This window comes from Artibeus jamaicensis, unplaced genomic scaffold (genome assembly GCF_021234435.1).
Source record: "Artibeus jamaicensis isolate MK-2021 breed Jamaican fruit bat unplaced genomic scaffold, CSHL_Jam_final contig_1571, whole genome shotgun sequence".
Lineage (NCBI taxonomy): Eukaryota > Metazoa > Chordata > Mammalia > Chiroptera > Phyllostomidae > Artibeus > Artibeus jamaicensis.
The window spans coordinates 5846-18703 of record NW_026521305.1 but is presented as its reverse complement, the minus strand read 5'-3'; the positions used below and the strand labels follow the sequence as shown (position 1 = coordinate 18703).

Genomic DNA, 12858 nt, shown 5'->3' with positions numbered 1-12858 from the left:
AAAGTATGTATGCTACCTACAAAAATCTTAAATTGACAATGAAAACCAAAGTATCTCTGGAAAATATTCAAGTATTTGGAAACTAAGTAGCGTACATCTAAATAACCTCTGGGTCAAAGAGGTAATGGAAAACGATATCAGAAAAGTATTTTAGACTGAACATAAATGAAAATAAATACATTGGGCTTTGTGGAATGCTGTTATAGTAGTACTTAGTGGTAAAATTTACAGCACTGATGATCTATATTAAAAAGCAAGAAAGGTCTCAAATCAATGACTTCAGCTTCCACATTAAGAAATTAGAAATGGAAGAACAAATTAAACCTATAGCAACCAAAAGAGAAGAAATAATAAATATCAAAGACAAAATCAATCAGAGAGAAAATTAAAAAAAAAAGAGTAGAGAAAAACCAATGAAACAAGTGCTTTCCGAGAATCAGTAAAAGTAATAAACCTCTAGTCAGGCCAATAAGAAACAAGAGAGAAGGCACAAATTACCAAAATTAGAAATAAGTAATGTGACATTACTGCAGATTTTATAGAAAATAACAGAGTAATATTATAAAACTTATGTAAATAAATTTGACAATTCAGATGAAGCAGGTCAGTTCCTTGGTACAAATTACCAAAATTCAACCAAGAAAGAACAAATAATAAGCCAAACAGCCCTATATCTATAAAAGAATCCAAAGTCCTAGTTAAAGACCTTTCCAAAAAGAGAAAATTCCAGGCCTAACTGGCTATACCAGTGAATTCTACGAAACATTTCAGAAAAAAATCGTACCAATTCTACACAAATTCTCTTGAACAATGAAGAGCAGAAATGTGCCTCAACTCATTCTCTAAAACCCTGAAACCAAAACCAGACAAAGAAAGAAAGCTATGTCATGAGCATGGAGGTAAAAATTGCAAATAAAACATTAGAAATCAAAAGCAATAATACATGAAAAAGACAACTTGTCCTTCTAACCAGATGGGGAATGCAGGCTATGTTTGACATTCAAAAATCAGTTAGGGTAAAGGGGGACAAATACATACTGAGGGGAGGAGAACAGACTGAGTGAAGCAAAAAGTAAGATGTATATTTTTTTGACTTTTATGCTATAAAGTTACTCATAACTTTAATAAACATCAGTCAGTTTGTAAATACAAGCTATAACTATGTATAGAAAATTTTTTTGGGAGGGGTGATTTTAGTATATTTGTAACATAATTCACATTCCACTGTAAAAGTCTACTAATTTTTTTTATCATTTCACTGAGAATACAACTAAATGGATATATTTGTGAATCCCAGTGTGACCAATTTACCACTGGCAAAGTCAAATTCAGTTAAATATCCATTCCAAGACCACAGCAAATGAAGTTTGTTTTTGTTTTAAGAAAGATTTTCAAACTAAAACTGTAGGACTTAATCCAGCTTTCTACCAAGTGAGAAAAAATGTTTTTCTTGTGAGCTGTATAGTCCTAAATTTATCATTAAAAGTACTTATAAATGGGCACAGGGTTTCTTTAGTGGGTGATGAAAATATTTTTACATCAACTGTGGTGATATTGTACAACTCTGTGAAAACAGTTAAAAATGATTGAATTCCACCCTTTAAATTGATGAACTGTATGGTATAGAAATTATATCTCAATAAAGCTGTTATTTTATTTTTTATAGAGATTTTATTTATTTATCTTTATAAAAGGGAAAGAAAAAGGAGAGAAATATCAATGTATTGTTGCCTCTCGTGAGTCCCCTGCTGGGAACTGGCCTGCAACCCAGGCATGTGCCCTGATTGGGAATCGAACCGCGACTGTGTAATTCGCAGGCCTGCGCTCAATCCACTGAGCTACACCAGCCAGGGCCTGTTATTTTTTAAAAGTAAAAAAATCAACTGTTATCATATTAATAAACCATATACTATAATCATGTCACTAGGGAAAAAATGCACTGGACAAAATTTAACATCTACTCCTGGTTAAAACAGGAGCAGGTGGGGTGGGATATGGGTAGGGCAGGAAAGAGCAATGGGGAAAAATGTGAGACAATTATAATTGAACAAAAATAAAAAAACTCTTTAAGCAAACTAGGAGTACAAGGAAGTTTCTTTAATGTGATTCAAGAAAAGATCTATGAGAACTCTACAGTTAACATCATAGGTTAAGCGTTAAAAGGTGAATTCTTGCCCTAAAGAATCAGGAACAAGACAGGAATGACCCCTTTTCTCCATCTACTCAGCACTATACTGCAATTTCTAGCCAGAATTTCTAATTAGGCAAGATAAAGAAACAAAAGGCATCGTATAGGAAAGGAAGAAGTAAACTTGGCTCTATTAGCAGACAACATGATCATATAAACAGGAGCCAGCAAACTCCAACCTGTGGGCCAGGTGGCTTGTTTCAGTCAATAAAAAGTTACTGAAATACAGTCATGTCCATTAATTTATGTATTGTCTGTGGCTACTCTTATGTTACAGTGGCAGAGCTATTTAGTTGTTATAGAGAATGTTATTGGCCACAAAGTCTTAAATACTTACTACCTTTAGTATAATAGTAGTTTAGGAAAGTTTGACAACCTTTGGTTATGTAGAAAATGAAGTCTGCCAAAAAGCTACTAGAACTAATAAATGAATTTAGCAAAGTTGAAGGATACAAAATCAATATACAAAAATCAACTGTATTTATGTATGTTAGCAGTGAGCAATCAGAGATTAAAATTTAAGATATATTATTTACAATTGCATTAAAAAATAAGAAATATTTATGGATAACCTCATAAGAGATAGAAAGACCTATACATTAAAATATTACTAAGAAAAAATTAAAGATGTTCTGTATAAATGTACATGAACTTTGATCAGGGGTTGAAAATTTGATATTGTTAAAAAATTAATTTTTCACAAGTTAATCTGCGGACTCAACATGATCCAAATCTAATTTTGAGAATGCTAACAGGATTTTAAAAAAAATTGATAGGCTGATTTAACATTCATGCAGAAATACAAAGTAACCTATAATAGCAAAATAATCATGGAAAAGAGCATAACTGGAGGATTGACATGATCTGATTTCAAGAACTTTTATAAACCTACAGTAATTAAAACAACTTAAACTGACGTAAGGATGTATCCATCAATGGGACAGAACAGAGTCCAGAAATAAACCTACAAACACACATGGTGAACTGATTTTGACAAAGGCACAGTGGCATAAAGTAGAGAAAATATAGCCTTTTCAACAAAGGGTGCTGGAAAAATTGGATATATATATGCGAAGAAATGAACTTGAATCCATACCTTGCCTCAGCATGTAAAAGAGAACACAAAATGAACCATATCTAAATACTAGACCTAAAACTATAAAACTTCCAGAGGAAAACTGTAAAAGAAATTTTTGTGATCTTGTGCTAGGCAAAAATTGTTAGACATGAACAACAAAAAAAAAATCCATAAAAGAACAAATGAATATACTGGATTTCATGAGAGAGAAAAAGGGCACTGGCCAGTGTCATGGCTTAGTGGGTATACACATCCTCATCAGAATGGCTAAGATTTAAAAACTGACAATACTTAATGTTAGTGAAAATATGGAGGAAATGGAATTCTCATGCACTGCTGGTGGGAATGGAAAATGGCACCCCCCCCAACTCAGCAGTCTCTTAAAAAGGGATACAAAAAAGTATGAGGAAAACTTAGGGGTGATGGATATGCTGACTATCTGGATTGTGGAGATGAGTTCATATGTGTACACACACATCAAAACTATCAAGCTATACACACTTCATATGTTTGTAGTTTACCTAATCAAGCTGTTGGAAATAAAGCATTATTACAGGAAAAAAATATAAGATAGTGGCTGTAACACAGATGGAAAGAGGATATAAAATGATACAAAATGAAGCTAGAGGATATTGTGGCCTTTAACCTTAGAGCAATGAGAAGTAAAGGCTCAGTTTTAAATACAATGAGATCGGGGACTGCTGGCCAAGATGGAGGCATACATAGGCTTTGCCTCCTCACATAACCAAAAGAAGGACAAAAAACAATTTAAAAACAAAAAATAAACAGAACTGCCAGAATGTATACAAAATAAAAATGTATGGAAGTCTGACAACCAAGGAGTTAAAGAAGACATATTTATCCAGACTGGTAGGAGGAGTGGAGGTGGGCAGTTGGGGCAGAGAAGACTCGAGACAAAGCAGTGGCTGGAGGACTAGGTGGGCAAGGCAGTAGCTGGCTGTCCCACATTTGCACGTGGGTAAACCAGGAGGAACAACTGGGGAGTGAGACAGACCATGCAACCCAGGGTTTAAGCATGGGGAAATAAAACTCAAAACCTCTGGCTGTAAAAACCTATGGGAGTTGTGGTGGTGGGAAATACTCCCAGCCTCACAGGAGAGTTAGGTGGAGAAACCCACAGGTTCCTAGAACATACACAAACCCACCCACCCAGGAATCAGCACCAGAAGGGCCCAATTTGCTTAGAGTACAGGGGTAAGTGACTCAAACCCAGCCTAGAGCCAATCAAGAGACACTATTCTATGACCCCTCCCCTACCTACAGTGCCACAACGAAGCCATGTGGGTTGCCCTAATCTGGCAAATATCTGAGGCTCTGCCCCTTACATCATAATGGGCGCACTGTGACAAAGAAATAGGGCCAAATCAAAGAACTGATCAAAGCTTCAAAAAAAATACAACTAAGCGATGAGGAGATAGCCAACTTGTCAGATGCAGAGCTCAAAACACTGGTAATCAGGATGCTCAAAGACATGGCTGAGTATGATCGGAAAATAGAGGAAAAAGTGAAGGATATGCAAAGTGAAATAATGAAAAATATATAGGGGACCAACATTAAAGGGAAAGAAATCAGGACTGAAATCAACGAGAAGGAATAAATAAACATTCAACTGGAACAGAATGAAGAAACAAGAATTCAAAAAAGTGAGGAAAGGCCTAGGAACGAACCTCTAGGAAAACTTTAAACATTACAACATCCGAATCACAGGGGTGCCAGAAGGAGAATAACAAGAGCAAGAAATCCAAAACTTATTTGAATAAATAATGAAGGAAAACTTCCCCAATCTGGCTAAGGAAATAGACTTCCAGGAAGTCCAGGAAGCTCAGAGAATCCCAAAGGAGTTGCACCAAAGGAAGCACACACCGCGTGGCACATCATATTTAAATTACCCAAGGTTAAAGATAAGGAGAGAATCTTAAAAGCAGCAAGAGAAAAGGAGATAGTTTTTTACAAAGGAGTTCCCATAAGACTATCAGCTGATTTCTCAAAGGAAACTTTGCAGGCAAGAAGGGGCTGGAAAGAAATGTTTGAAGTAACGAAAGGCAAAGACCTACCGGTACATCCAAGATTGCTCTATCCAGCAAAGCTATCATTTAGAATGGAAGCACAAATAAAATGCTTCCCAGAAAAGGTCTAGTTAAAAAGGTTCAGCATCACCAAGCCCTTATTATATGAAATATTAAAGGGACTTATCTAAGAAAAAGAAGAAGATCAAAACTATGAACAGTAAAATGACAACAAAGTCACAAAATGATCAACAACTGAACCTAAAAACAAAACAAACTAAGTAAACAACTAAAACAGGCACAGAATCACAAAAATGGAGATCACATGGAGGGTTATCAGTGAATGTGGGGGGAGAGACTGGGGGAAAGGTACATGAAATAAGCATAAACGTAGCTACAAAATAGAAGGGGTAGGTTAAGAATAGTTTAGAAAATGGAAAAGACAAAGAACATATATGTATGACCCACTGACATGAACTAAGTGTGGGGAAATGTTGGTGGGAAAGGGGGAGCAGGGCGGAAGGGAATAAAGGGGAGAAGAAAATCGGACAACTGTAATAGCATAATCAGTAAAATATACTTAAAAATTAAACACAATGAGATCTCAATTTGTAAAAATATATAATAATTACACTTGTACACCAAAGCTCCAGGAGGTGAAAGGGCATGAAAACCAGTTATAAGGTTATTTCAGTATTCTGGGAGGGAATCTTCATAACCTGACCTTGGGTGAAGGCATTGGAGAGAAACAGAGTCAACACACCCATTAGGTGAATGGTATTGCCATTCACACTGAGAAAAGTACAGTGGAAATTATCATAGCTCTTTGGTTGAGAGCAGACAATCGCTCTCACTTTATAGGAATATCAAACATATTTCTTAGATAAACAGCTATACAACATGTCTGTGATCTATGGTTCAATGCTACACAAGTTGTACATATATTACTACAGTATACATAAAACTGCTTTCTATTTATACATGGTCCTACCTTTACAATCCATGCCAAGTTGTTCAATTAGCAACATGAAATTCTTACAGTTGGAGTAAGGCAACTCACAATGTCCCGAAAATGTTTCAGATGACTGAGTTAAGTCATCAAGGTCATCCATGGAATTAAATTTCTGTTTGACCTACAAATAAATAATACTGGTTTTCAAAATGTTGATAAAATATGTTAAGTATATAGAGGTGATAAATATCCACCTTTTTATAACAGTAAAAATATAAGTAGTAAGAGAACTGATTTTTACAAAAAAGATACCTTTATTAATACTATTTCTAAATTACCTTAAAAAGTACATGTCTCTATAACAAAGGAAGATTTCCTGTTGTTTCACTATATCTATTACAATTTGTTTTACTACAAATAATATTTTTGATAGTTTATTTTTTACAATACCTTGTTTTCATCACTAAATGTTTTCTCTTCATACGATGTTTTCTCTGTAGATCTAAAAAGAAAGCAATTCTTCTCATGTAAATATTTAGGATACTTAAGATACACAGAATATCTCAACCCATTGTTTCTTAGGTAATATAAAGTTTATAGTCTTACCTCTGCATTTGTAATTAATTTTCCATAAGGGGGGATTAAACAATAAATAGAATAACATTAAAGGATAGAGAAAATATACCACTAATATTAACATGAAGTATTAAATGTAGACCAAGCTGATAGCCAAAGCAAAAGGAAAAACATAATGTTGTTACTTGTACTACTGATAGGAAGAAATAATATACCGTGGTTTTTCATTGTCATTTTCAATAAACACAAGTTTTTACTGGCACTAAGATCTAGTTGGAAAGTATTACTTAAGCCCTTATATGAAGGAATCCCTCTTATAATAGTCATGATACTAGCTTTTTGCGGACTTACTATGCAACTAGTAAGCATTATTGTGAGCATTTTACATGTCTTAGGAGCATTTTAATGCTTGCAAGAAATCTTGGGGGTAGGCAATGTATTAGGTACTTTACATAGAAAGAAAATGGGGCATAGAAAAGCTAAGTAACTTGCCAGAGTCTACAGAATGGGGAAGATGATGGCGTAGGCAGACAGGACTTGCTTCTTCACACAACCACATCAAAATTACAACTAAACTATGGAACAACCATCACTCAGAACCATTAGAAATCAAGGTGAGTGGAAGTCTTACAACCACGGAATTAAAGAAACCACATCTATCCACCACAGTAGGAGGGGTGCAGACACAGAACAGGCTGGTCCCTTACCCATGTGTGGTGGATAAAAATTTGGGAGGGGTATCTCAGGAGTGAGGAGTCCCAGCCCTGCACAAGGATCCCCCACCACAGCGTTCCAGGGCCAGGAAGATATGTCCCCAAAACTCTGGAGCCCCCTGGCTGCAAAAACCAGCAGGCATTGACTCGGTGGAAAAAACTCTTGGAGCCCCAAACAGTTTTTCTTAAAGAACTCACACACGGACTCCCCTACTCAGACTTACTCCTAAGCTCCAGCAGCAAGGTAGCAGCTTCAAAGGTACCAGTGGCATATTGGGAGAAAAGGAAGAGTCTGGCATCAGGGTAAGCAGAAGCCATTGTGTCTTTTCTGAACTCTCCCTAGCACAGAGCCACAGAGCCAGCAAGTAGGTACCATATCTGAGACTCCATCAACCTATTATTATTTTTTGGTTACATAAATTAACCCATTTATTATAGGCCAGCAATGTTTCCCATTGCTGTTTGACCCACCCTGGAGATTCCCCCAGAGACTTGCCCCACCCAACTTATGGACCCCCTAAGCTGCTTTTCCATATGAATGGCTGGTCTTGGCTCATGCCACACAACTTCCTAAATCCTCTCACACAAACAACAGATGGCCTCAGTGAGCCCCAAGGCCTGCACTAAGAACCAGTAGCCAGTCTAGATTCCCAGCTTGGCTCTGCCTGGGAATCTCTAAGTTTAGCACAAATAGCAGTCATCTCACATTGCTCTAGAGCTCAGGCAGGGCTGCCCTGGGCAAAACACAGGTGAGGGCTGTCCTTGGCCTGCACCATCCAAGGAACCCCAGGGCCAGCACACCCAGTTGGACAGCTACAGACCACATCAGAGACAACCACCCTGCCCCTATACAGCTGATCCTCCACAAAGTGTGGAGACTGATGGTAAGTGGTCACAGCCAATACTTGCAGCCAACTGGCCTATGTAAATCCCTCCCACTGATCTGCCAACAGTGACCAAAACTTAAGTACAAAAGAAGGGTGTGCTCAGCCTACACGAAGCACGCATCTTGAGTACCCAACTTGGGTGACAGGAGAGGCTGTGCCACTGGACTCTACAGGACACATACTGCGTTAGGCCATCCTACCAAGACATGGAGTCAAAGCAGCTCTAGCTAATACATAGAAACAAACACAGGGATGCTGCCAAAGTGAGGAGACAAAGAAACACTGCCCAAATGAAAAAACAGATCAAAATTCCAGAAAAGAGCTAAACAAAATGGAGATAAGGGATCTTTCATATGCAGAGTTCAAAACACTGTTAGTAATAAGGATTTCCAGTGTTGCTGGTAAGGATTGCTCAGGGAACTTAGTGAGGACTTCAACAGCATAAAAAAGATCCATTTAGAAACAAAAGATACACTAATTGAAATAAAGAACAATTTACAGAAAAACAACAGTAGAGTGGATGAAGCCAAGAGTCAAATCAATGATTTGGAACATAAGGAGACAAAAAACAACCAATGAGAACAATAGAAAAGATGAGGACAGCTATCCCCCTGGGACAACTTAAGAGGTCCAACATTCGTATCATGGGGTAGCAGAAGGAGAAGAGAAAGAGCAAGAAATTGGAAATCTATTTGAAAAAAAAACTTCCCAAATTTGGTGAAGAAAATAGACATGCAAGTCCAGGAAGCACAGACTTCCAAACAAGATGAATGCAAAGAGGCCCCTCCCAAGACATATAATTAAAATGCCAAAGCTTAACAATAAAGAAAGAATCTTAAAAGCAGCAATGGAAAAAAGTTTGTTACCTACAGGGGAGTTCTTATAAGACTGTCAGCTGATTTTTCAAAAGAGACTTTGAAGGCTAGAAAGGACTGTCAAGAAATATTTGAAGTCATGAAAATCAGGGACCTACATCCAACATTGCTCTACCCAACAAATCTAGAATTGAAGGGCAAAAACCTTTCCAGACAAGAAAAAACTAAACTAAAGGAGTTCATCATCACCAAACCATTATTATATGAAACGTTAAAGGGACTCAGTTAAGAAAAAGGAGATCAAATGATTAACAATAAAATGGCAAAAATATATATCTATTAACAATTGAATCCAAGCAAACAAAAACTAAAAGTTGTACAATATACAAACTAAGTTGTATGCAAGTTGTATAACAAACAAGCTGTACAAAACAAAACTAACAACATTTCTAAAAAATATAGCTATGCAAATAACTTCTGGTTAACACTAAGCATCTAAAAAAGGAGGGATCTTTATGAGAGCAATTATTAAATAATTCCTCTTGACCCAAACTTCAAAAATAAGTCTATAATTATAGAATATGAGATAATCTTCATTATGAACATAGTTGATGGACAGTGAAAAAATTTGGTTAAAGTTGCCTCAGACTTAGGAAAAGATTGACAAGTGGCCATGGTAAAAGTAGCCACCAGAACCACTTTTAATTGTGTTTAATCAGTCAGTGACCATGGCCTCACTCACCAATCAATGTAGACCGCTTCCTTCTGAAAGAAAGCCATTCAGGGACAACCTTATTTGAATAAAGAAACCCCAGAGTGCCAGCCAATCAACACGCATCTCCCCAGAATAACCAGGCTGCCTCAGATGATGTCAACCCACATAAGCCTCTGAAAGTCCATTAGTCCCTCAACCCCACTTGTCCAGAAACCCTGGAAAGCAGGAGCAGTCCACTGTGTCAGGAAAGACTCTGCCTGGCCAGCAGAGCTTTCTCAGTATAATGAGCAACAAATACCAACTTTATCTTTTTATTTCAGATACTGAGAGTTCATTAACCTTTGGCAAAAAATTTTTAAAGCCCTAGAATAACTTATCACCACTATATTTTCTGCTTCATAATAAAATATAAGTGCAGTTTGCTATTCCTTTGATCCATTTTACCCTTACTAACACTACTATAAATATGAATAATAAAAATGGTGAGTAAGCACAATATTGGGCTTCTCTCCCTAAGTGGAAAAGTGTTCATGGAGAAATTAGAGCTTATTAGAGCAAAAAAGAATATTTGAAATGCACATAATTGGCAGGTAAAATTGTCAGAATGATTCCACATCAAACTTATTTCTTATTTCCATATGAGCTGCATAGTGTTTAAGACAACACGCTTAGGTGAAACTCCATCCACTCAGTCAATATTTGTGTAGTACTGCATGCTAGGCCCTTTTCTAGGCATTGAGGCTATGGCAGTGATACAAAAAACCCTAGTCATGAGAGTGATGTAAATGCACAATAATAATAAACTAGAGAGGAAAAATATACAGCATGTTAGAGGAGATAAATGAAATTTTAATGTGTTGTGTGGGGAGAAGGTCAGTCGAGTAATAGGCTGGCCAAGATAGGTCTTGCCAAGAAAGAGGATCGTAAGTAAAGAACAAAAAGAATGGAAAAAGCATGCCATCTGTATATCTGAGGGAAACGCATTCCAGATTGAATCAACAACAAGTACACATGTATGCCTGCAGCGTTTAGGAATAGTGAGAAATTCAGTCTGGCTCAAAGAGAACAAAAGGGATAGAAAATAGAAGTTCAAGTCAAAAACAGAGATCTAAGATGAAGAGATTATGTAAGACCTTGTAGGTATTATGAAGAACTTTGGCATGTACTCTGAGTGAAATGGGAGGCAATTAGAAGGTTTTGAGTAGAGGAATGGCATTATCTGACTCATCTTTTAATAGGTCCACTGTGTTTAGAATGGAGAAAAGAGTAAAAAGGGGGGGGCAAAGAAAGAAAGGAAGGAGAGAGGGAGGGAGGGAAGGAGAGAGAAAGGGAGGGAAGGAAGGAAGGAAGGAAGGAAGGAAGGAAGGAAGGAAGGAAGGAAGGAAGGAAGGAAGGAAGGAAGGAAGGAAGGAAGACTTCAGAAAATGGTATCTCATTGTTTGTTAACTTATATTTATTTGATTACCACACAACACTGAACATCCCTAGTAAAAATATTAAATTTGCTTATCATGAATATGAGCTCAAATTACAATTTGCTTCATAGGAAAATAAAAATCACCTACTATTAAATATTGCTGTCACCTTACCTATCAGAATATTCACTCCCTATAACAGGGAATGGCTGCTTATCAGTTTGTTCGCGCTTCCTTTGTTGAATTAATCCATTGCTGTCGTCAGCGTCAGCATTGTGCACGTTTTCTATTACAGCCACTTCACTACTGTTGTGCATCTTTTCCTCTTCTTCAACCTTTAATGACAGTTTGGTGTTAAGGATCATTATTATTACTTTATTTATCAAAAAGACATGTTGTGTTTTCATTAATTTTATCATTCAGGCTCTTAGTTTGTCATGACTTTAATCAGTAAAAATATTTTTGTGCTTACTTTCATTTTATCATTACAGGTCTTTGAAATTCTAAATTCTACTTTATTTCTGTTTCAATAAAGCCAAATTTTCTGATTTCAAAAAGGGCTTTCTTAATTCTGGGCTCTGTTCACATGCACTCTCCCTTTACCCCCCTTCCATTTGTCCAGCAGAAACACAGAAACAAAAGGACAAGGACATAAAATCTGTCATCATCTCTTTCCGACCTGCATTCTGCGTTACACAGACAGGTTGGGAGGACGTGACACTGTGCTTCAGTAACAAACAGGAGGCTTTCCTCTTTCCGCAATCAGCTGTATTTTTTGTATGTTGACTTTTACAATTATTTTTGCTTTTAAATCCCGAAGTTATAAAAAAGTGATAGTATTCATAAAATATATGAACCAAATTTTACTGCAACATAGGAACAGAGTGAAAGTGATGGATTGTTAGGTAATGTACAATCCTGGAAAATGAGTAGGGCTCCCTAAATTTCACATTCAATAACCATTAAATTTTATAGCTAGAGGATATGGTATAGAAGTAATTATCTACATTAGCCCCGTATTTGCTGATAATGGGAATAAAACCAAGGTTAAATGATCTGTCCAAAGCTCCTAAAGATGTAATACCTAGCATTTTACGCCACCAAAAGAGATGATACACTTCTATAATGCTGAATCAGATAAAAGAACAGAACAATTCATCAAATTAATCAGATAAATTAAAAGTGTGACTTCTGCCTATTAATTTAATGCTTTAGTTTGGGGAGAGGGCTCATCCATCTCTTGCCTTTAAAGGAGAGTATCTCAACTTTTGTCTGTTTTTTAAAGTCAGTGTGCCTCAAAACTCAGTTTTCTCCTTTAAATACTAAATTTTTGGTAAAGCTGTTTTGCTACCTATATGATGTCATACATGTCAAAATTTTCCACACTTTATTAAACAACATTATATAAAGGTTTGAATGTACAAAACCATCTGAGAGGAATGATAAACTAAAGATATGTGGAAGTATATGTTTGTTACTAAAAATATCTCAA

The 12858-nt window shown here is 36.5% G+C and overlaps 1 protein-coding gene across 1 annotated transcript in view; it reads right to left on the bottom strand.

Annotated features, from left to right (window-relative positions):
• Positions 1-11695, bottom strand: part of LOC119054210 (ankyrin repeat domain-containing protein 26-like) — a 55201-nt gene extending 43506 nt beyond the window's left edge. Inside the window, 3 exon segments of the mRNA XM_053669371.1 lie at positions 6285-6426; positions 6696-6747; positions 11541-11695. Coding sequence (XP_053525346.1) covers positions 6285-6426; positions 6696-6747; positions 11541-11683 — 337 coding nt within the window. The 5' untranslated portion in view covers positions 11684-11695.
• Between the last annotated feature and the right edge of the window lie 1163 nt (positions 11696-12858).